General features: G+C 36.7%; 1 protein-coding gene across 8 annotated transcripts in view; it reads right to left on the bottom strand.

Annotated features, from left to right (window-relative positions):
- Nucleotides 1–1,353: 1,353 nt before the first annotated feature.
- The window catches only part of LOC132858262 (membrane-associated phosphatidylinositol transfer protein 3-like), a 53,375-nt gene continuing 28,548 nt past the window's right edge, over nt 1,354–26,180 (bottom strand). For 2 of the 8 annotated variants that reach the window (XM_060888526.1, XM_060888518.1), the window contains 13 exons: nt 23,313–23,467; nt 22,840–23,010; nt 19,253–19,426; nt 17,786–17,934; nt 16,824–16,940; nt 14,554–14,670; nt 14,301–14,449; nt 13,912–14,061; nt 13,595–13,778; nt 12,678–12,806; nt 11,758–12,131; nt 7,540–7,738; nt 3,619–5,467 (listed from right to left, as the gene is read on the bottom strand). In XM_060888526.1, the coding sequence (XP_060744509.1) occupies nt 11,811–12,131; nt 12,678–12,806; nt 13,595–13,778; nt 13,912–14,061; nt 14,301–14,449; nt 14,554–14,670; nt 16,824–16,940; nt 17,786–17,934; nt 19,253–19,426; nt 22,840–23,010; nt 23,313–23,467 (1,816 nt within the window). In that variant the 3' untranslated portion in view covers nt 3,619–5,467; nt 7,540–7,738; nt 11,758–11,810. Of the gene's footprint in view, nt 3,025–3,618; nt 5,468–7,539; nt 7,739–11,757; nt 12,132–12,677; nt 12,807–13,594; nt 13,779–13,911; nt 14,062–14,300; nt 14,450–14,553; nt 14,671–16,823; nt 16,941–17,785; nt 17,935–19,252; nt 19,427–22,839; nt 23,011–23,312; nt 23,468–26,180 lie in introns of those variants that run through there. The other 6 variants (XM_060888524.1, XM_060888523.1, XM_060888521.1 and 3 more) reach the window with 6 other exon arrangements.

A 26,180-nucleotide genomic window follows, 5' to 3' on the forward strand; every position in this document is an offset into this window, starting at 1 on the left:
CAAAATTAAAACTTAATTATGGAAACTAATATGCAACAGTTAACATGTCTTATCAAAAGCAAATCCTTGCTATCAAACAAGTAGGCCATGTATTGCTTATCCATGGGACTCCGTCCAAGCTCCAGGAGGGAGTAAATGTTTAGAGCTTAGTACTGCATGACTGGACAAGAGATAATATACACATGGCCATGCTATTGCATACTGTATACTACACATATCTTCACATACTGTATATGCTGAAGACAGCAGGTTTGGCCTTTGCTTATTCAACATGAATGTGTCTTGACATTTTTACCCTCTAGAAGGGCTTAGTGGAGTTGGAAGAGACACTCAAGAGCTAGTCCAGTGTTTTTTCCATACTCTGGGAAATATCTAATGAACTACACTTGTAACTTCTTATATAAGGACTTGGGTGGCTGTGCGTGTATGCTTGGTCAAGAGGACTCAAGTCCTGTGTCTCTCGGGTAATTTGTGTTTGAGCTCTTTGGGTGATTTGTATTAATTATTAAATTTGCTCTGTTGCTGTTTTAAAGCATGAAGAACTAAAGTATGATGAACTAAAAACAGTACTATGTCCTTCTCTAAAAATCTTTTTCACAGCTTTATGAATTTGTTTATGGATGTAAACATTACATTTTATTGAAAGGTGTCTTTAAGCTTTTGATCATAATTCATGGAGACAGGTTGTGCTTTTCTTTTATAGAGACTCATGTATGGCATCACAGGGCACAATCATATACACTCACAGATCCAGCAAACATGATATCAAATTAGTATACAGCAACAGTCTTTGGACTGGGGAGTACACAGTGGAACCCCCTGAAATGGCGAAAAACATTCAAACTTCACACACATTATTTACACAACATTTCCAGCATTTGGCAGACACACTTATCCAGAGCAACTTTATCTAATTTTTATACAATTGAGGGTTAAGGGCCTTGCTCAGGGGCCCTGCAGTGGCAGATTGGTGGACATGGGATTCAAACTCACCAGCCTTCCAACACCTTAACCACTAAGCTACCACATCCCACAAAGGGTGGAGGTGGAAATCATACTCAAACAATAAATCATTAGAACACTGTCTTTATCTGTTGATAATATAGACACAGAAATCATGCAATAGCATCTTCTGCAACTGCATATAACAAGAAATGACAGTGACAAACATTAAACCCTTTAAACTACAGTATTGTGTGCAAAACCTGGTAAGTTATTATTTGCAAAGGTGCTACATTATGTATGCACTAATGTGAGAAATGAGAAAAAAAAAACTCATAAAAAATGAAAGAAACAGAGTAAGAATCAGACAGATAGAAAACAAGTACAGTCTGAAGAATTGTATTTAGGACACTTATGGGGGAAAAAAACATTTAGATGTCATGCATCAAATATGGCGAGATGCACACATTAGTTATGACTGGCTTTCTTACAAGCCAGCAACTGCAAGCACTAACGAGAGCACTGGGCTTGTGAGTAGCACTGCAGATTATTTAAATCAGACAACATGAATGCGTATAGCATGAATATTAGTTTGTTCAGTGTTTCTAGCTAGACACTACAAAAACAGAACATGAGCAACAAATAGGACATGGCCATGCTGGGCTTATATGCTCCAAATTAAATAATTAATCACAGTTATTAAGAATTTAAGATTAGTACTGCAGCAATTGCCTTTAGTGTGGCAAAAGAGGGTTAAGGGCCTTGCTTAGGGGCCCAGCATTGGCAGCTTGGTCGACCTGGGATTCAAACAGGCAACCTTCCAAATGGTAGGACAACACCTTGAACACAATAGGCCATATGTGGTACATGCCATATTTACATATATAAATGTATAATAATAACATTATACAGTTCAAATCTGCCTGGAAAAAGTGCAGTTAAATATCATAGCAGCAAATGTTACACTCAGACTGATATTGCCATAAAGTGCACTTGCAGTTTATTAGAAATGAATATGAGAAGGGTCCTTGTTTACTAGCAGGGGGTGCAGGTGTCAGCTGGTGCTTAATCTTGGCTTCTGCTGTGAAGGAAAACACTAGAATAAAGAATGATTGGGATGAGAGGTTCTGGCGATGATTTTACGTGTCTTCTTCATCACGCTGGATGGTTTAAGTCTGGAAGTATGGCAGCCAATGATTTTCTCTACACGTAACAAGATATGCTTGAAGTGTGAAGTTGCAGAAGTGAACTAGACAGATATGAAAGACGTGGTGATTGATTCAGTGGCCGTGTAGAACAGGATCAACAGCTTCTGTGGTACAGAGGCTACAGGGCCTTCTCTGAGACTGGGTTAAAGTTCCTCCTGCATTTGAGATCCTGCTGAATGTGAGCAAGAATTATGTTACAGTAAATATGTCATTAAAAGTAATTAACATTTCATTATTTATTTATTTGTTTGTTTGTTTGTTTGTTTTTTTCCCCCATTGTAGTCACAAAAGTTTCAGAGAGTTCTATTGTATTGCGTGCAATATATTTATTATAAATTATATCTAAATCATTTATAAATTAAATAATTTATTGATCCTCACTCCATAACTCACACAATGATCTACTAGTACAGTGTAAAGAAACGGAACAATCTGATGACCTTATTCTTGTACGTTTTACACAAAGGATCAGCTCAATACATTTTTAGACTAGCCCAAATAAAATAAAGATGTGACAGTTTCAGTTAGGAAACAATGATAAATTATTTCGTATGTGCACACACCCATGTCTCCAGTCCCACACATTCCTCCATGAGTAACTGCTGCAACACCACACAGAAAATAACCAATAAAGAATAACTTAAAGAGAAACAAGGGCTCTTATTCAATGCTTGGAAATCTTATTTCTATTCTGATATATATGTAAAAAAAAAAAAAGAAAAACTCTTTCCCATTCAAGTATATAATTCCCTGTCCATTGCGGCTATGATTTAAACATTTAAAAAATATTGACACTGCTCATTACCTGTGTGGTTGCTGTGGGAAGTGGAGAGAAATGAGGAGAGCTCTGATCATGCTTCATTCACCAAGATCACTTGTGTATACAAGGAATTGAATTTGGTTATTTTCTCACTGAGATAGTTTATTTTTTCAGAATTTTTTTAAACAAATTTTCCACAGAAAGCAAAATACCGACATGGTCCTCATCTTCATGCTCAGAGTACGAGTCTAACTGATTGTAAAGGTATGAAATAGGATGGATAATTTCAGTTTCTATTCTTTCCATTTACAGATAAACCCCGCGTAAATGTACTGGAGTAGATAAGACATGTCTGTGTCTCTCGTTTATTCAAACAGTCCTGAAAACTTCATATAGGTCAATATGAGTATTTAGCTACACTAAATTGCCCCTAGGTGTGAATGAGTGTGTGAATATGTGTGTAAATGCTGAGCTATATGCTATAGACAAAAGCAGCCTACAGATTCATACATTCATTCTAGGCTGCATATTTAAACCAGTGGGGTACCATGACATATATTACTGTAAATGAAGCTTGGTATTAGTAAAGGAGTGCAGATGCTATGAACATATAATTGGTTTTGTCAGCAGGTAATTTCAGAACTTAGCATGCAGTCCTGGAAAATAATGAGTAATGCTAGAGCACAGGATGATTACTGCAGGAAGAGGTATGATAAAAAGATCAGGTTTATTTTTCTATCCTCTCTTAGATGATTGATAAATTGAAACTTCAACACGTGTTTAAAAGACAATATTTTGTACATTGTATAAAATATTACTTGACAGAAATTCCAGGGGAAAAAAAAGAAAAAAAAACTACAACCATATTTAGGAATGTAAAAGATCCTTAAAATGAATTCAAGCAATTTTCATAACATTATTGTTTATGAATGTTTTTGGTATTAGCTTTGACGATACGGAATGCAGACAAAATGAGTGTTTATACAAGCAAATATGAAAACGGTGCATCTACTATTTTCATTTTCATTTGATTTTCATTGGCAGCAAGGCATTTTTAGATTCAGCACTTCAGTCAAATATGTAGTAAGCACAAACTTATAGTATGTAATGACACTATATATTATAAATAACTATAAAAATCTATTGCTGGCATACTTTGAATAAAAAATATTAGAAATAAGACAAATAATTAATAATTGGATTTGAAATAATCTGACTCGGCTAAAAAAAATGATATTGGAGCTAGGGCCCTTTATAACATTTTAACATCATCACATGGTTAAAAAAAATCTGCAGTAAATCTCTAGTTACTGATGCAAAATTGAGGCTCAAAGGGTCAAACACTAAACATTTTATAACCAATATTTGTACATGCAAAATCACAGTGGACAAATCAGTAAATTCTGAATTTATGACTGTACCATCAGGTATTTTATTACAATCACATTCAACTATGTGATTTTGTAAAAGATCGGGGTGTAAACTTTCTTTAAATACTAGATATAGAAACATTTTTCAATTCTCACAAGCAACCAAAGATATGAGGTTCAGCAGGTCTCTTATTATTGCAAGCCCTTAACAATATACAGTAGAACCATGAACCAGTTGTGTCTGAAAACTCATCAATTGCGGAAATTCTTGCAACACATTCTCATCGAGCTGCATTACAAATAGCCCTGGAGCCATAAAGATTGTAGTGTCAGTCAGGACATCCAATGATTAAACACTTCCTTTTTGTGATCTGCACTGAGATTCTTGTAAGAGCTTCCACACAGAAGCAAGATGGCTAACATTGATTATACCTGCCTGAGATGCATCAGTGTCTATGCTCCATGACCCAGATAAAGTAATTACTGACGAATGAAAGAATAAATGAATGATTATTGAGTAGGAACTAATTTAATTAGTTTAACTCTTATTCTGCCTTTACATTAAATGGTATTGAAAGGTGTGTGATACTACTGGAGTGAAATCTCTCAATTTACACATTAAAGTGAATATCACCAGGTTGTCTGGTAATATTAATTACAGTTATAAATAAGGGTTATTCTATGTGCAAATAAATATATTTAATAGTTTTGTTTGTAAAGGGACTTTTGAAATAACAAAGCTGTCACCACTACTATGAAATCCTTGGTTTAAAAAAATAAATGTAAAATAAATCTGAATGATGATACATGTGCAGAAACTAGTAACATGTCTAGTAACAGGTCAACAAATCATACAAAATCACATAACAATGCAAGCATACAGAAAAACATATGTTTATGTAAATATATATAATATACTGTACAAAATGATATTTTCTGAAATAAAAAATGTTATTTAGGATAAAAAAAAAGGAAAAGGAAAAAAGAAAAAAAAGAGTTTGTATTGGACACAGTGCTGTAAGGAAGAAGAAGGAGATGAAATTGAAAGTGGTGTCTGCATACTCTGGATAAGGACGGTGTAGAGACAGTCTCTGCAACTTTATCATAAAAATCCTGTCGCGTAGGCTTGGGCCTCCGATGGTTCTGCAGCTACACAGAGGCACCACAGCTACACAGAGGATCTGCAGCTACACAGAGATAGAATAAATCCAACAAAAATGTTCACCTGTTGGTTTGCCAAAGGTCACAGTGACTTAAAGTACTTCAGTAGTCTCCCACTCTGAAATCTCATTTCATTGCAATCTGTGTGCCATGCACCGAATGGAAGCAGCAAAATGAAATAGACATAGAGCTCACCCTTTCCCTGTCAGGGAACTTTGCCTCCTTGTGTATAATAATTTGTCATTTAACCAACCACTAAGAATAACTTCACAACTGTGAATGAGTTTATCTTCTGATGGTAGGTCATTGGAAATTTGGATTTTTTTTACAATATGAGTCTTTCTGATGACATTTAGAAATGCTATCTTTTTCAGTGTTGAAATGAGAATCATTTCTATTCCTGCAACATCGCATAGTTGAAATAACCTCAGCTCTCTTTAAGGAATATTAAAGAACCATTTTTTTTCCCTTACAGCCTCATGGACTCTGCCAAGAAAGAGACCTTATAGAATTAGATTAGTGCAGCCATTAATGCACACTGCAACCATGATAAATACAGTAGTGTTAATAATTACATAGAAAATAGCACTAATGTTTGAAGTGCTTTTAGGCTGTCAGGACTATATTGCTTGTGTGTGATGTGTGTATGCAAAAGAAAGTGCATAATCGGCACCTAATCTGCAGGACATTAAGCATTTTTCAAGAGCAAAACTGAAAGAATTGAATAGTGGTAGATGTCTATTTGGGATGGTGGTGATCACAGCTTAAATGCATCAATCATAAGATTTCCTGTCTGTAACTGCTCTGCAGAATGAGGTTCTCTATCACTGTACTCATGCACACTTGTGTTGTGCCAGATACATGGAGTATGCACAACATTGAACAGCAATCTCAGCCAGTGGGCATATTGTAAACACATGCCAATAACACTATAAATGGTCAATAAAACTGCAGTACTGGTTTGCACATTGTAATGTAATGAGAGGGAATGTACATGAATGTACCTTATACAGGACAAATATCTCCAAAATTTATACCACATGTAATGTTACATACACTACAAAGTCAAAAATTGTGGACACCTGACTATAACACCAAAAAGACAGTCTTCCCCAAAATATTGCCATCACATAATTGGAAGTACACAATTTTATGGGATGTATTTTTAATAGAAGTACTATTCTCCTCTAGCATGGCTATGTCCCTGTGCATAAGGCAAGGTCTATATTTGCCAAAGTTGGTGTGTAAGAAATTCAAATGTACTACACAGAGCCCTGACCTTGACACCAGTAGACACCTTTGGGATGAACTGGAACACAGGCTGCTCTGTAGGCCTCCTCTACCTGATATCAGTACCTGACCTCACTAATGTCCTCACTAATGATCAAATCTCTATATCTCGCTGCAAAATCTAGCAGAATAACTTTGGAGGTTTTTATAACAGCAAAAAGGAACTAAATATGAAATGGGAGGTTCAAAAAGCACAAATGGGTGTGATTATCAGGTGTCCAAGAAAGTTTCCACTCATTTAATTCTAAGCCCAAAAAGGCCATACAATTAAATAGAGTACAATTAAAGAGTGAATACGAATAAAATAAAATTCACATGCAGATTGTTTTCGAAATAATAACCTTACATTCTTATATGCACTCTCAAAATCTTGTAATGTTTTTGTATATAATTGTTGCTTTATGCCCCGTCCTCATTTGAGCGTCTCACTGATAAACCTAAAGAAGCATGCTAGAAAATCTGCTTTAAAAAACCTTTTTAAGAACTCCCCGGGGTTTTGCATTTTTCTTAGTTACTGCAGAACCTTAATATTCACATCCCATACAATCTAGCACTATAAATTTAGCTGATGCCTAGTCAGGGTGCCTCCTCAAGGCCATGGCCCTGGGTGAACGTCCCATTTACCTATTCTTGGCACTGGGGGTGTCTGGGGATAATGTGAGACATGCAGTATAAGTACTATGCAACACTGACTTTTGCCTCACACATTTCCAGTTCTCATACTCAAATTCAAACATGTTCTAAGCAAATAAAAATAATACGTAATCAAGTCTTAAAGACTGGCAGATCTACTTGGCAAGGGTCTTACCTATCAGTCCAGGACTGGAATGTGCCCTACAGTCCAGGATCTGTTGCTGATCTCTACTTTGCGAGAAAACCGGATGCAGGTATTTCTGTTCCTCTTAGCATTTGAATATTTTCCAAGAACTTGCCATTCTTTTGTACTCAGCAGGTTCAGGGAGTAGGTTCAGGTAGGTCCATCTCTTCCAGCATGCAGTATCCTGTCTCTTAACAGAAAATGTGGATATAAAATACCGGTTACTGTGAATCTATCATTACAGCAGTAACTATATCATTACATTCATTTTTAATAAACAGGCAAGCAACACAACAGGCAGGACATTAAAACAGTGGTCTCCAACCTGTTAGCAACATACATCTGAGAACATTTCATTTTACAGTTCATGGGAAAACACTGTGATTGTATATACTATGCAAACAATATGTTAAGGCAAAAAGAATGTTCTCACAATCCAATTGAAGCAATTTCAGAAAGCTCAATCTGTTTTCAAAATGTATTAAAAACAGCAGGGAGTATAATTGATCCTCCCTCTTTGCTGTGCATAATCTCCTTAAGAAACATAAAGAGATTTGGTAAACATAACTGTGCAAAAAAGTTCTCAACCTGTAGGCACAGATGATCAGCGAAGACATTATAAACATATTTTATTTCTTTTTAATTGAGTTGACATTCAGTTCATCTGGAACACCACCAGAAAGATCAATGTACTTTTCCTCCTCCTCCTCTGTTTTACTTTGTAACGTAGATGACTTACTTATGCAATAGAGGAATATATTTTCTACTAGATTAATTGCTTCTCTTAGTGGTACAAAAGAGGTTAAAATTGACATTTATGGGTAACACATTTCTGAAGGGGTTGGAGTACAGCTCATGCTTTAAAAAAACACAAAATATGACCTGCTTTTGAGCTGGAAATTGTAGCTACAAACAAAGTCCTATATGTGAGCTTCTTGCAGGTACATCAAGTGAAACTGCATCTGATGTATGGGTGATGCAATCTGTGGAAAAAGCCAATGATTCCTGTGTTTGACATCTTACCAGGCAGTGAAGCATAACTGTTTCAAAAAGATTATCTCAGACACATCCAACCTATATGGTTTTGCTGAAGGTTCTACACCGTATATCTCATGCAAAGCTGGGAAAACAGACACTTAATTTATCTCTCAGGAACACTGAATGAGCACAAGAAAGATCTAGGTTTGCTTAAAGAACATTTATTGTACAAAAGACTGTTTGTTGTGTATCATACATAACGAAGGGAGACAACAGTTGAGGAGATTAGATACACAGTGGTCCCAGGAAACATTTTTGTTAGATGCAAACACAGCAGAGGCATTAGAAAAAAATCCTGTGGGAACAGTTGATGTGCAAATGATGTATCCTTTTGACAGAGTAAAATGTATCAGAGGTATTTGTTTATACTCGCAATTCTGCCACTTTAATCCACCATGTGTAGTGCATCCTATTCTAAGCTTGATTCACATCTTGGTGGTGCAGCAGTATAGCAGGTAGCATTGCTGATTAACAGCTCCAAGTTCAAGCCCGAATAAATGTGTTCAGTAGTTAGTAAAGCCAACCCACTTCAACAGTTATTAATATTTGAGTCCAAGAACTGTCAAGCCAAAATAAAACAGGTATCCATCTCTAAGACTCTATTTCCAATAATTTTTCCTGCCAAAAAATATCTAACAATAACAAAAAAAAACAACTCAGAAATGTTAATTCGCCTACTCATACTTGATAACTAAATTCTCGTGTTGCCAAACAGACTAAAATCAAAGTGCTCATTCTTCTGCCACACATTCAGAAATGCAGCTGTCCAGTGTGGACTGTCTGATGTGAAGCTTGACACACTGTGAATTCAGGAAGCTTAGGTGTAAAGCAGAGACTGCATCCAGCCACCTGCAATCTTTAGAAACTTTGGAATGACTGATAAAACCCATTAAAGCATGCCTGAAAATCGTTGATCAGGACCCAGATGGGAGGAACCTTTGCCTCCTGTTGTCATGGCTCTGCACACTCTTGAATACACAGAGAGAAAGAGGATTCAGCCCTCATTAAACCAATGACAGGATGATGGATTCAACAAATAGCTACACAATTTCTAAGGAGCCAGACTCAGCAGCAGTGACTCAAAATGTTTTAGCAATCCTTTCACAAAATGTCTCAAACTCCAACCACTATGGGCATATTACAGCAATATATCTTGCTGTATTATGACTGACATGTGAAGCCAGATGAGCAGACAGTGGTAGATAAGGTAATGAAAGAGGTCAGTCCACAGGGAGGTCCTTGGAAAGGTAATTGGGTGGAATTGTTTCATACAATGGACAAATTTCACCTCTCCCTTTAGAACTGCAATACAGGAACACAAAGGCTGATGTGTATCAGATAAAATATACTACCAGTTTTTCACAACCCAATGGAAAATAATTACAAGAAGCTTAATTGAGTATCATTATTTTACCACAGCATTTAAAATGATTGTAAGCTCTAGCTTATGTTTCCACCCTAAATAGCAAGTATGCCTATAAAATGTATTACTGTGAAATATGCAAGAAAACCTTTGTCTTTTAACCTTTCAAGCAACCCCAACTGTCAGACAGATGGACAGACAGACAGACAAACAGACAGACAGATAGCAGCTATGCCTATAAGTGCAGTTACACTGAAACGGTGGCTCTAATCTTTCATGTCACTGCTCGTTCTCCAGCCTAGCAACAATATTGAGTCTTTACTCAGTGGGAATCTATTGAGAATCTATATTTGTGCCACAGTCACAAATGCTCAACTGAGCAAATGTTTCTGAGCTTAGGCTCATATTCTGAACTCTGCTTATTTGAGAGGGTTGATGTATTCAGTTAAATAAGCAAATATATTAATTGCAATAAATACATTGGATGAGCTTTGTATTATATCCAAGATAGAGGCAGAGCAAGCTAAGGCAGATGCAAGGTCTGCAGTGTATTAGGGTGAAGAGAAGGTCATGGCCAGGCATGCAGGAAGGTGTAATTAGTTTTATAGCACAGCTATGGACTCTGTAGCTTAAATGCATGTAACATCAGTCATTTCACATCATGGTACGCAGCCACAGTACACAACAGATGATTTTTTTTCTGTTCACAAATGTCTCTAAGCAATACAGTGTAGCCAAGTTAAACACTTTTCAGTGGATTATAATGATATAGGTTCTGTATTATGGTATAGTCTAACATTTATGAAATAATGTATATAATACAAATCTACATACATGGACAGAAACATATTCCCTAATTAAAAACTAACTTCTGCACAATGCGAGCTGTATTCTCTACTAGATAGCTTACAGTCCTCACACCCCTACCATTCCCACACTCATGGTTATCATGCTACAGAAGAGGAATAGGGAACTAAAGAGCATATCCACATATAATCCCTCCTGAGTCTAGGTTTTAAGTATATTAAGTACTTCATTATAGACAATAAGCATACACTATAAGCATACAACCTCTGATCCCTTATAGCTCATGAAGAAAATAATTATTTCCTTTAAAATAATTGCTAGTTTTGGAGAATGCCTGAGCAATAAGTTTAAAGATAAGAGGACACCGCATTCAGCTTTACTGGATATTTGCATACAGATTTCTGTTTACAGAGTAGGAAGCACCATGAGCTCTGACCACAGAATACCTGCTCCTAATAATAGCTCTCTCTGAGTTTGTCTGTGAATACCAATGAGGCTGGAAAAAAGCTCTGCTGTACAGAGTCAAACAGCAAGGTGTCAGCTCTTTCCCTACAGGCTCTAATGAGCTATAGCTATGCTTAGATAAAACCCTGTCATGTGTATTGCAGTATAGTCAGTGTGGGGATGAGCATTTTAAAATTACTATTTGATTTATTGAAGCATCAGACTGCTGTCCACATACCCAGTGTGTGTGTGTGTGTGTGTGTGTGTGCGTGCGCGCGTGTGTGTGTGAATGTGCATACTAGGTGGCATCAAGTACATTGAGTTATACGTTGCTGTGTGAAATATTATGTTCCATATATTTTCGCATATTTTCACAATACCCTTATACTAGGATTTGGAAAAATAAACAAAATAAATAAATTGCTAATAGCTTTCAGGCTTACAGCTAGCATGATTTCATGATGCAGCATAAACAACATGCTGTAGGTGATGAATAAACATGTTCACACTTCCTGGCAACTAAGCTACTTTATGTATGCACCAGAGAAGGGGCTTACCTGGACATTGTTCTCTCCTCTTGTCCCTCCTTCTCTCTTTATTCTCTCTGTGGTCAGGGGGTGGTGTTGCCTGGGTGCATGTTCCCCAGCAGAAACATGCTATGGCCTATTCCTCCTCCAAACATGTGGTCTTTATCAGACTCAGGCTGACTTTGGGAGCGCTCTGCTTTAGGAATTAGTGTCTTGGGTAGCTCAGCCTGCTGAACAGACATGGTACGTCTAAGGAGTGTACGCTTGGGATTAAAGTCTGGTTTTGTTGAAAGGCCAAAAGAGCTATTACGAATTAGCATGCGCATGGATGAGGTCTTCTGGGATCGGCCCTGGTGGCCAAACTGCAGTGAGGAAAGGTGCATGGCATAACCCTCACTTAGAAACTAGACAGGACAGTATAAACAGAGGGTAAAATTAGGATGAGGAGGGACACATGTAAATAGTGCAGATTGGATAGTTTTATACATTAGTGCAGATTGTATATTTTTATATAAGTATTATTAGTTTATTACAAGCATACCTTATATTATTTCCAACAATAACTGCACCCATTAAACTGAATGACATCCAGGTGCTGAACTTCCGATAATCCACTTTTAAATAATTTTTTACACAATTAACACACCAATAGCAATACTACATTGTATACTAAATATACTGATATTTAATATAAAACCATGGAAATTAGAGTTTTACATATTTATTCATTTATTAAATGAAATTAAGCCATGAGTTTCAATAAAAATCATGCCTGCAGTTACTATGGCAACCTAAGCATATTTTAAGGCCAATAAGATGCCATGACCTATTCATGAAATCTTGACATGTATTGATTTTTTTTGCCTTTAAGTGTCCAGATTGCTGGGGAATTTTACATTTATATCCCAGAAAATATGGTCTACATCAAAACATAATACTGGTTAGCTCACCTGGCATTGGTTTTGGTATTTCTTGGATGGTTTGCCCACTATATATATCTGGTTGGGGCTGAGACCCAGCATGCTGTAGACAGAGATGTCCTTCATGGAGCCGTAGGCCAATTTGATATTAATGTGGCACTAACAATGACAAAAGAAAGTAGCTTCAGGCTTGGGGAGAATGTAAGTTCTGGCAGAAATGTGAGATGCACTTACTGGCCAATTTATTAGGAAAATATGCTAACCTGGGCAGTTAATAAATGCTGTCTGACTTTTTATCACCTGTCCATATTTAGTGTCCTGTTATTTTGCCGACTTCTAATGTAGCCCTACTTTAAATGAAAATCAAATCAATACAGATGTTGTTTTATCTAAAGGAAAAAAATGCTTGACTGAGATCCTGGCTGATTGTGTCTGGAGTGCCAAATAGTAGAGAGTTCTCTGAAAATGTATTTTACTGAAAAATGGCTAAACTCACTAGTAATGTGATTATGTAAACCAATGGCAAATCATTAACCAGTAAGAAACAAATGACCAAATCACACATAGTTTGATTCTAATGGCAACAATGACAGGAAATAATTAGTAATTAATAGCTAAATCTCTCAAAATGCCATGAGTTGCAAATCTGTAACCAAATATGGATGACACATGGTATATATAGCAGTACTTTTCACACTCTAACACACTCTAACATGGCTATTTCACAGACTAACACTATTTTGTGTGATGGTTTAACTCAAGTCTGGCGACTGAGAATGATAAATTTACCCCAGTTCAACTTATTTTTTAAGAGGTTCTCTGGGGCCAGTTCAATTACTAGATCAAGAATGTAAAGATCAAAAAGATATAAAGAATAGCAAAGCTTCTTTGGTGCCTATAAGACAGCACATCTGAGTTGTTTTTGAAGCACAGAAGATGCATTCTACCTCCTGAATAAGATTCCTAAGGAAGATGGATTTTTGGCGCAGTGGGTCATGCACTAAACCCTCTGAGAAAAAGATCATGCCCTGTGGGAAGTTGTGCTGGGAAAGCCAAGACACCACTCTCTGTTTCTGCATGTCTGGACGCCCAGTGATGTAGATGATCAGATATCCAAGGTCCTGCCAGTGTCTAATTAAAGTATAGTATTACATTAACATTAAAATATACTCACTACATCAATATTGCTTTATAGATTATAGTATAATCTGAAATAAGTAGGTTCTTAAATCAGATACTCTACATGTTATCTATTAATACTCACCTGACCACATCCACAGCACCTGCACGCATTTTAGGGTCACTGCCCATGATGGAGACGCTAGCAGCAAAAGACCCGTCAATGCTAAACACTACACACTCCATTCTCTGTGGTAGCACAGTCATGAAAGCGTCTGCACTTGTCCGGTCTCCCCTGTAGGGTTTGTTTAAGAGGTAAGAAAGAAACGGTGAGAACAAAATGTCATTAATGTCTCTAAAATCGAATCTTTTACCGCATAAACTACTGCTCAGTAAAGTGTAGAAATTATTGAAACCCAAAGCCTACACAGACAGCCTTAAAGGAATCTTTCCAATTTGATAAGGAATGCAACAGTGAAAAAACAAGCAACTAATTCCAGGTACTTGTGAAAATAAATATGTTCTTCAACATACCTAACAACCATTTTAATAGGATAAACTCCCACAGGGAATTTTTTGCTGTCCGGGATTGTGTAAGACACTCTGCCACTGCTGCTGGTGATTTTGGTGTCAAAGTGCACCCAATGTCCTGAATGTGGTTCAGTCATCACATACACATCCACCTGATGAAGATATATATATATACGTTATTAATATTTTTAAATATTAAACTAAAGATTTCGAAAGTGATTTCTGGAGTTTGGGCTAATAAACATTGTTCTCATACCTTCTCCCCTGTCAGAGAGACCATGTCCAAAGGACCGTACATAAAGCGACCAACCAGAGTCTGTGGTCCTTCCTCTGTCGCAATGATATCATTCACTCTGTGGTTGGCAGTGATGTTCTGTTGAAGCAAAATGGTTTAGTTTTCATCTACAAAATTTGTTACAATAGCGCAAAAAAGAAACAAGATGTTATTAGACTAATGCTTAAATTTGCAGTACAAAAGTGGGTGTCTTGTCTCCATTTCAAATTAATAGGCCTCTCCTCAAATCGCATTTGCACTGGGCATGAACGATTATGGGTCCACATTAATCCCACATTCTTTATTCACATTCTTATAAGGTTGGCAAACTGTCATATTAAAGCAACAGTACACTGACACATGTAGAATATTACCTTTTTATTTAAGATTTATTGAGGTTTTATTTATATAAAGAGAGAGAGAGAGAGAGAGAGAGAGAGAGAGAGAGAGAGAGAGAGAGAGAGAGAGAGAGAGAGTTTTTATTGGACTGAAGTGTCAGGATTCATTGTGGCATTGTGGTAGGAGAATAGTAAAAGTGTGTTCATTTTCCCTGCAGGTTTTTACCTATCCTGTGTCTAGTTGAGGGTAAAATTCTGCAATTGTTTATTAGGCTTTGTGTTTGGTTTTATATTCCTGCAGATATAATCTAATCTGGAAATCCATCTTCTCCTGAAGAAATTCTGACCTGTCCCTAAAAATTCCTGCAGACATTCTTCATCAAGTTTGCCTACTGAACTATTTATATAGTTTTGTTAATTGGTTGGTTCTATTTTACAAAATGTAAACAAATTATACTTCAATTGAATCTGTTATTTATTTATTTATTTATTTATTTATTTATTCATTTAGTTAGTTAGTTAGTTAGTTAGATAGACAGACAGACAGACAGACAGACAGACAGACAGATAGATAGATAGATAGATAGATAGATAGATAGATAGATAGATAGATAGATAGATATTGATCACATGATGGCAAAGTTGGACCAGGTATGGTGGTGGAGGTTTATGGTCTCCTGTCTGGATCAGAATGCAGATATTTGTACTTAGGTAAGTTGGAAGCCATAAAAGCCATAAAAAAAACTAACAAGTAAGATGTAAGAAGTTATAAAGGGAAAAATATATAGATGAGTATGTCTTACAACTACCCTGACTTCCCTATGACATTAATTTAGTTGTGTAATTCTAGCAGAAAATTTTATAAAAAACTATTAAATTTGTATAACATTTCAACGTTTAGATCAGAAAACACACCATGACAGTGCATGACACACAGACTTGTACATTCTATCGTTCAAAATAAAGAGGAAACAAAAGAATAATGTGTACCTATTCCAAAAAAAGCAACAATGCAGAAAATCAGACAGAGCCAGATTATTCCTGTGGGAAGAGAGCCGATGAGCCAGATGTGAGAAAGCAGGATTGAATTGTCAGGTGGAGAGTTTGGAGAGTGAGGGGAACAGTAAAGCATGAAGAGACAGGTGAAGATCCTGAAAGTGAGGCTGAAAGTGATTTAGAAGCTGTAAGACACAGACATAAAAGCTGTGTATGTCCACAAGCACAGCATCATCAGGTTTGTTGATACAGAATAACTTCTCCTTTGCTTGTTAAAATGTAATAGAACTGCAATGATATTAAAAATCATTAGCAAGAAGCAGGAAGATTCAATTTGTCAAAAAGCACTAAAGATATATAGTATGTCAGAAACGAGTATCCCAAGCATGTTTATGACACTGATTTTATTCTGACCTACCAGATTAAATAATGTATACATTTTCTTAGCCTTTGAGAATTAAATGAAGGAACGCCACTGTACTGTAACTGCAATAATTGCCTACATAAAAAATATACCTTAAATTATTTTTGAGATTATTTTTAAAGTGACAGCATTGAATGGATTCATGATCTCATTGTTAGCTGCTCTATCAATCATTAGCCCTCAGTATTCAAGGGTCCTGACTGAGTAGATTTGTTTTTAATGAGGCAGTTAAACATTTTTAGACTTTTGGGGAACTGGGGAATTAATTAAGTCACTCAATAACTAATGATCAGCAGAGACTGTAAAAACATGCCAGATAATTGGTTTACAACAACCCTTTGGAACACACACACACACACACACACACACACACACACACACACACACACACACACACACACACACACACACACAGACACTCACACACACATCCATGTTCAGGCATGACAATTTGCTATGTATGCTAATACATGGGTGTATTGTGCATCACTCACCCTTAACTTAACATGTGTACATCTTCGTAGCCATTTCTCTCTGGGGCTGGAAGGGGAAAAGCAGGTGAGGTCTAAGCTGTCTGCCTCCTGAGCCTTCACATAGTCACACTGCATCACCTGTCAATTACACAAACACACATTGGCAACCAATGAGCACACTTCCTTAGCAAGGTGGGAAGCCAGCCAGCATCTGCTCTACAGAAAGGTGTTTTAAGGCAATGAAATCGTGCCCTATTATTTGATTGTCTCAAACAATATCACACAAATAACTGTTGCCTTATTTCAGACAGTTGGCAAAATCACTCAGCTCAAAAACAAACTCTGGCAGTCTACTAAACAAATACTGTAGAAGCTTGCTTCACTGTTTTGTTCATAATCAGGATAATACACTATGTAAATCTTTGTCTGATTATATGAATTTATTGAGAAGGAACTACTTTGCTTTTCAAATTTGTTTTCACATCAATCTAACCTTTGTAGTGCCAAATGAGAAATATGTGACACATCAACCATATAAAAAGTAATGCTAGAAATATTTCATGAAACTATTCACAATGTGATAGTTCATAAAAGTACTTTCAGACATAATGTTACACTGTGTGAAGGCTAGAGCTGCTATTCAGGAGCAGTAAGAAGCTTTTACTCTCAATACAGCCTAATTATGTAAAGTATCAATAAGGGTGAATGAACCTTAATATTGCCACATAATTTTGAAAATTAATATTTTTTTGTAGTCGCAGAAGGGAAAATGTACTACTGACAATTGTTCTTAATACTCTATTGCTTCCTTAACCCAGGTGTACGTTTATGATACTAATTTACACTAAACAGTAGAAAACAACTCTTATTCAGTTGGCCTCTTTTAACCAATGTGAGCAAATGTACATTCTGTGTTATAGAAGCCTATAATATTTCCATATATAAATAATATGCTAAGAAATGCTCTTCAATTTATGTGTTACCTGTCTGAGCAGAAAGGCCACCACATCAGTAGACTCCCAGTAAGAGGCATGGAAGAGTTGAGGCAGAGCCACAGTGGGGAATGCAGTCAATACATCAGGACAATAAAGAGCATAGTCCAGCCGTTTAGAGCCCCACCAGTTACTGGAGACTGAAACACACACAATACAGTAGGTCTACATTATGGTTTTGCCTTACAACGAACAATCATACTTCATACACAATTATGCACAATCATCTGATTATATCATTAAATAGAAGCTATAAATGTCTCACTAAACCTGCTGTACATAAGGTGAATCAATGTCACATTAAAACTTTCAACACAATAAGCCAGCTAAGTGGTAATGTGTTGTATAATAGGCTTAAATACACAGATGAATGAATATGACCAGGCACGCAGTAAATGCCTTTTAAAATCATTCTTTGATGACAGCTCACAATGCACATTTTAATCACTCAGTCTGTAAAGCTTATACACCATGATGATTTGAAATCCTCAAGTTGTATGAAATACAAACAGTTATGTACACAGTTCTTTATATTGACAATTTTCGTTTGGAAAAGACATTTTATCTCTCAGCATGAATAGTAAGCACCGCTTATCTGTGAGAAGCCGTTACTCATGCTCAGTTCAAGGTTAGAAGAATAGCAGTGGCTTGTTGCTACAGTTCAATCAAACAATTGTAATCATTGTTGCCACATGCAGATGCGCCGATTTCAGTTCATGACTTAACATTTACTGAGAAACTGCTCACACGGCATCCATCTGAAATTCATTCCTTTATCTGCAGTAAATGCTTTATGCTTGTGAGAGTGGCAATGGATTTGGAGCCTGTTGAATAGTACTCATTCATACCTAGGAACTATATTAAAGTAATCAGCATGTGTTTGGGAAATTAAGTTGACCTAGAGAGACAGCTCAGTATTGAATACCAGACCTTGGAACAGACCTTGGTACCTGCTGGTCAACCAGGCTGGTGTATTAAGCCTTTTAATAACTCTATCAGAGATCATTTAGGCAGCTCCTGAACGGTCACAAGAAACACATTTACTTTGTGGTTCAGAGATCACATGCTCACTTTCGAATAATACCATAGCCAGTAGCAAAAAGACTATAACTGGCTATGCTCTCTTGTGACAATGGTCTACTTAACAGATTCTCTGAGATACAGTTGGGTGGGTTCACATTCTATGATGAATATGTGAATGATGTGTTAGCCTTTATCCATAAGAGATAAAGGATAAAGGCCTTTTGGGATTGCTTGGGCAATTAATTGTGCCTACTTTCCCATATCAAGCAAGAGCTGATGCAGCTCAAACTCAGCCTGACTGTGAAGATTGATTGTTACTGACCAAATCTGCTTTACATCTCACAGTGTATGCCTGGCATGATAAAACACAGCAGTTCTGAGTGGGTGTGGAAGAGTTTAGATTGATTAATAGAGTGTGCCTTCCCACACACTCACTGTTGGCGATAGTGAGGCTTAGCTTGTTCTCCCTGCAGCCGGAGGGCTTGCTGTCAACATCCACCCCCTGCTTCATTGCTTTCTCTGCTTCATCCTCACAGGAGGTGAATGCAGCACTACCTGGAGCAGAGTCTTCATCCATGAACACATCAGGGTGACTATGCATCTCATCAACTGAAAGGCAAAAGCAAAAATTTACACTTTAAGACAAGCTGTAAATTATTTCAGAGAAACAGTTGTATAGAAAATGAGTGACATAACCCTAGACAAATGACATTACACTAACTGTTAGTGTATTACATATTAAGTATTGAGCAATGGCATTTATTAATAACTAAAAATTGCATTCATAGACAAACTCATGCACAAGCAGACTTGTTTTGTATTGGTTATTACAAAATCTGTCATCCACAATATTCATTTTCCATGATTCTTTCTGATATTCATTTGTTCTGAAGTTTGAGTCCGAGGTCCACCAAGCTGCTAATGCTGGGCCCCTGAGCAAGGCCCTTAACCCTCAATTGCTCAGTTGTATAACATAAGTTAAAAATGTAAGTCTCTCGGGAAAAGGGCGTCTTCCAAATGTTAAGGTATTTCATTAGAGTATGACCAAACAGACTATTTGTACATTTTATCAATGTACAATTATTCCAGATCCTATTTCTTCAGACTCGGTTTAAATGTCTTCAATCAAACAGGCCAACTTTGAGAATCCTGACTATAGAGGCTTGGACTTTTTTATTTTTACAGCATTCCCAAAAAAGATCTGAAAACCAAACTGCAGATCAGGACTAAACTATAGGCTGTTCATTCACACTTTCCTATTCATTAATATAAATTACATTCAGCAAATTGGAAGCTAATTTTAGTACAAAAACTATATGCTTACACTAAATAATAAGTTTGTTATGAAGTCAAACCAGTGTTAATGTATTCATCAATAGAGACTTTTGTACATAGCTCTGGATAAGGGTGTCTGCCAGTTGCCATAAATGTAAATGTTCTGTTGTTCATTGCACATTCAGCAAACTTGGATGGAGACAAATATATCCTTAGCAGTGTAATATCAATATGTAATGCAAGCATACACTATAATATTGCCTCAGGACCTAAATGAATTTATAATTAACAACTAAGGTAGTGAATACACACAAAAGAGCAAAACATACAGACGATTAGCCAGACTATGGCAGACAAAGCAACAACCAAACACAAGATCAACAGCAGCATGAGAATGAGGTACAGACACCAAAACCTCAGTAGGAGCTAATGAGGCAAAACACAGATCAAGTGTGAGTGACCAGAGAGACATGTGACAAAGTAATGCTAATGAATAATGTAGTCAAGTGCTAATTTCTCCAAAACCATGACAGTAATGTTTTTGAGGCAGTCGTAGCTGTAACATCTGCCTCTATGTGTATGTCTTCAACATATGGTGTAATGGAGCCAAAACATACATTATATGGTCTCATTTTACTAAGGCACTTAATGTAATATCCCAGTAGGCAAGGCTCAGTTACGGTGTCAATCACAGTAATAAAAAAGTGACAGAGGTTCACACTTCTGGTCCTATGCCCTTTTAACAATTGGCTATTTTGCCATTTTCCATTTACCAGCATAGTGTGTTTGTGGACAGCAAGAGCCTGGATGCTTATAAAAAGAGCTGTTTGGAGCAGGTGAAAAAGGAGAGGGACGGAGGAATTTCCATTATGACAAACCTGAGAGCAGCGCAGTGGGAAGGTGAGGTTCATATAGCATGAAAGATGGAGGAGATAGAGAGCAGATGGATGCAGGTGTGAATTTTAAACAGGGCAAGCCTTATCAGAATAGTTTGACAAAGGTACCCAGTTTTAGCTCTGCCACTATCTGTGAACAGCAGCAAGAAACAGGCAGCACTGGTGAGCCAAACAGCATGGCTAAAATCCATGCCTGAATTAATTCAGCAACATAATATATGCAAATAGGAAAAGGGCAAGTAGCCCACACACATTTATCAAAATACACACCATAAGTGGTTTATGTCTGCTTTGCTTAAAACCCTGTCTCGGAAACAAAGGAAGAAAGAAATAAAGGGAGAAAAAACAGCAAGAAAGGACAAAGATAGAGATAAACACATAAAGACTCAACCGACATGGTGCTCCTTTCTTAGAACTAGACATAAAATTTTAAAACAGCTCCTTCTGTGCATGAAATGAAACTCTGGTAAATCACTTGTAGGTAATAATTAGACACACAGACATGTAAGTCTTACATGATACAGATTTTTATGTAGACATGTAGACCTAATAAAGCACAGACATTTCAACAATACAACTGAGCACAATACAAATGAAGAACTCTGGCCAGTAGGAGAGGAGTATCATAAACTTGGAGACTCGCAAGTTCCGTGCTCATGAAGACTAATACAATATTTGCAAAATAGAGGGGAAAATAGGTTTTTGACAGTTCCTATAAATAAAGAGGCACAAGTAACTCTGCAAAACCAGCCTTGCTGCAATATTCCTTTGAATAAGCTTAGAACTGAAGTCAATGAAACTGACACCAAGAAAATTATTACCAAAAAAAAAAAAAGGAAACACACCAGTTCTTCCTGGATATTAAAGACAATAATCACATTTCTAACTTTCCTACAGGGGCTGTTTCAGAGATTCTTCATATGTGGCTATAAACCCAATTACCAGAACATTTATACTACATGTAAATACTTTTTAAAAGCTTTTCTTGTGGTAAACAGAGTGTTGCTTCAGTCTCTTCACTCAGTTTGCATTTTATTTCCCTGAGGCTGTAAGTCATTTATCTGTCTTTGGATCATTACTGCTGTGATGCAAGATTACGGTTTTAATTATGCTCAAGTTCCATACGCAGAAGCTATATTAATATTAATGTCAGTTTTTTGACCGTGAGACCACCATATAGAAATATTATAACTATTATAATACCACACGTTTTGATTTGATGTTTGGCAAACAATAAACAGATGCATATCACATTGTCGTATTTCATACTCAAGGTCTACAACATTTGTGTTAGTTTTCAGTGTCAGCCAACCTATTTTATTAAAGGCGTCTAATGCCAAAGTAACGGAAACATTAGTTAATAAATATGTGTCCCAAAAACCAGACTATAATGTTCTCTTTTCAAGGTAGCTTATAGAGAAAATGCAACTCTGGGGATTGTGGCTAGATTGACAAATAGAGAGAAAGTGCTAAGAGTGCAAGTGCTTCGGTGATCCTGAGGGAGAACAGAGGAGACAGGAAGACAAAAGCAGTGAGCTACAATTACATTTAAAATGCAGGTCTTGCAGAGATGAAGCTACTGTTTCTATGGCCCGTTTAGACAGAAAGTGTTTGCACATGTTAACTGTAATTTGTGTGCCTGGAAAGTGTCTATGTTGCATAGTGTGTTTGGCATTGTCTGTTTAGAAGTGCATTTACTGTATAAGGAGAAATAAAATAAAAATTAAAATATAATATTTTATATAAATAACATGCTTCACATGATAAGAAGTATATCATGTTTAAAAAATTGACAACAGTGTTTTACAAAAGCATTAACAAACAAACTGGTTTAAATAATCTCAACCTCACCAATGAGGGTTGAGCATCCGTTGCCTAGCGGGTAGCGCTGGTATCGTGAAACAGGGAATGGAGGCAACTGGTGAAAGCAAGAATGCAGGAGGGGCTCCAGTCTGGAGGCGGATGGGTCAGAGTGGTAAAACAGGTTGAAGATCTGCGAGCAGGCCGGGTGAAGCTGAGTCACTGCCAGAAAGAGGTGTAAAAAAGTAATAAAGTAAGTGCGTGTATAGACAAATAGTATGGTCTTAATTATCTTTGTTCTATTTGTAAGAGGTGAAATGATTTGCAAGCCACTGTAACTGAAGGCTTGCCACTGTAATGTAGTGACAGCTCTGCACTGGATGTTAAAGTTAAAATAATTAGACTGTCTGTCAAGTGTAAACTAACAGTGCATGGAGAAGGCAATGGGCAAAGGATGAGCTGGGGATTTTTATGCTAAAGTTGTATTTGCTTGTGTTCTTGTGGTACTTTAGCATGACACTGACCTTTGATTGAAGGAAGAACAGTGCGTCTCAGGGCTAACACTAGTCCAAGTGGACAGCCTAGCAGGAAACATTCCGACACCTCAAAGTCAAAATGACCTGGATTCCACTTTGGATTGATTCCTCTTGAGTTTAAGTCTGTTTTATCCTGGACCTGACTATACACACAAACACACACACACACACACACACACACACACACACACACACACACACACAGTCACATGAGCTTTTAATATTCACTTATTTTTTTTTTATTAACTTCAAGAATTGCATATATATAAGGTTATGACCATGCCCATCCCACAACTGTATGCTCCACTTTACCAGGAGCTTAATAATTATACAGATGAATGAGCAGTTATGCATGAATCAGCATTTTTGCTCTTGTGTAAGAATCATAGTTTCATGCTGTAATGCAGGTACTATATTTAGAATTTCTCTTAGGCTATATATAAAGATTTAAAACCGATAAGATTTTAGTTTGCAAAAAATATAAACGCAGTCTTGTTTTCTTTCTTTAAAAAAAAAAATGATGTGTAATCTAGACCAAAACCTGGAATCGAACTGAATGATTGTTTATACGACAAATACCTATGTCCTAGAATTGAACACTGAAAGTGAACCAAATAACAAGATAACAAGCTAGTAAAAAAAGCCGAAAAAAAAATCTTTATAAACATCTGTAAAAAATAAAGCCTCCCAAGTCTATTTCAGATCTGGAGGAAACACTATTCAACTATCAACTACCTATTGTATTCTAGTATGTCCTTTTCTATTCAATGAAATGCTGAAACCTGTAACTGGTGTCACACTACCTGAAGCTGAACTGCTTTCAAGGTTTTTTAAAATATTAGCAGTGTTTCTAGACTCAAGAGATTGAAAAGCAAGAGAAACACAGTAGCACTACTAACAGAGAGGTATTTCCTGGAGGACTAACATTATTGTTTCAGCTATCACACAACCCTATACACCAAGCCTTTACACACAAGATGCCATGCACACAAGGGCAGTGGGCATTTTGCCAAGCCCAAGGCTACAAAGAAGGTTGGATAACCTTCACTATACAGCTGCTTTCACCTGCTTAAGCTTATTCCTTATGGGTCAGGCCGCTGAACACTGGTACACAGTGCTGCGCTAAGAAGACTTTCCGCTGTCTGGTGTCAAGCTTTTCAATAGCTGGTGATTTAGAAGGAGGGTAGATATTAGCTTGAGTCTCACTGCCAGTCTCCGGGCCAACTTTCCAACATTGGTCCAGGAATACTCCCTGTTCTCCACATTTTAGCTAATTTTATGGCCTTTCTTGAGTTGAATTGGGTCGTCGCTGTCGGGCGGAATCCTCGTATCTCCAAAACCATTATATTTAAGGAAATTTAAAAAAACGGCGTATTTTTTGAGTTATTAAACATTGTATCGTTACATACATCTTCCTAAACTCTATTTTAAAGGTTTAAGAGCTATAAGTGATGCAATACAAAACACGATAAGCTGAATAGGCTGTCTAATAGGTGGAAATTAGTCTAATCTGCTCACAAACTTACCTTCGTGGCTCACGGGTTTCTTTCTGTTTCTTTCTGGGTTTCTCACTGTTGCTTCCTCTCTCTCTACACTCTCTCCATCGGAGAAATATGCCACAAAGCTCTCCCGCGGAGTGAAGAAGAGGTGGAGTTACGAGATTTCTCAGACAGTTGAAGTGTCCAATGGAGTTAAGAGATTTGCGCTCAAGCTATTTTCAAGACTTTAGATTGGTTAATAACTTGTAAAAATAACAGACCCACGTGGGGACTGACATAATTTGGGGACTGACAAAAAATATGAAATTGACAAAATTTTGGACGAGGTACGAGGTTTCCACCCGACAGCGACGAAATTAGAGGAGAGAAAATTCTAAAATGTGAAAAACAGAACCAGATTTAAGCAATTTCTAGACACTATAGAACAATATAAGACTATATACAGTATGTTGTATGGAAGTATGTTTTATTTTTGCTACAGTTGGCCTAACTTATGACTGAACCTAATCCTCATGATGTGTTAATTCTGTTGTATTTATGGAGATTAGCTTTATTTGTTTGTTTGTTTATACACAAACAACAAAATATGGCTTTTTCACTGAGCCATTAATAATACAATAAATAATCCAATAATAATGCAACAAAATATTAAGTTAGGGGTACCATCATTTTTGTCCAGGCCTGTTCCATGAGTTTATTTTTTAAATAATTCCGTTGAAGCATGGTTGAAAAGCAATGTCTGACTTTCATTGGTTAAGATTCATAGATTTTTTTTATTTATTATTACTTTTGTCAGATTAAAGTTTTTTCTGTGACCATTGTGAGTTTTTCTTTCATTGACCGGAGGGTACCAACATTTTTGTCCACGTGTGTAAAAAGTGCACTGTTATTTAATTCCTGCTGAAATACAAGGGTTGTGGATTGGATGGAAAAAAAATGCTTATGCCATGCAACAGAGCTTCACCATTCTAAATAAATATAAATGAAAAAATGTTATTATAGTGTTGTATTATTGTATGTAATATAATGTCTACAGATGGGAGGTAGTGTTCAGTCACTGTGGTAAAAATCGAATGAGGTACATTTTGATGGGTGTATTGTCAAATCGTACCGCAAAGCTTGTATGTGTTAATAATAGATTTGAACATAGTATTTGACCCACACTGGCGTCCACTGAAAAAGATCATTTTTATGAATGATAAGCCATACAATATTAAGAATATTCTACTTTGAGACCTTTAGGGAAATTTCAAAACAATAGAGAAGGAAATTTCCTCTTTTGGTCTCTTTTGTGTGTATACAGGAAGAAACTGTTTAGACTATTTATGTATAAAGGCAGCAGAAGGCAGACCAGTTA

This window comes from Tachysurus vachellii, chromosome 15 (genome assembly GCF_030014155.1).
Source record: "Tachysurus vachellii isolate PV-2020 chromosome 15, HZAU_Pvac_v1, whole genome shotgun sequence".
Lineage (NCBI taxonomy): Eukaryota > Metazoa > Chordata > Actinopteri > Siluriformes > Bagridae > Tachysurus > Tachysurus vachellii.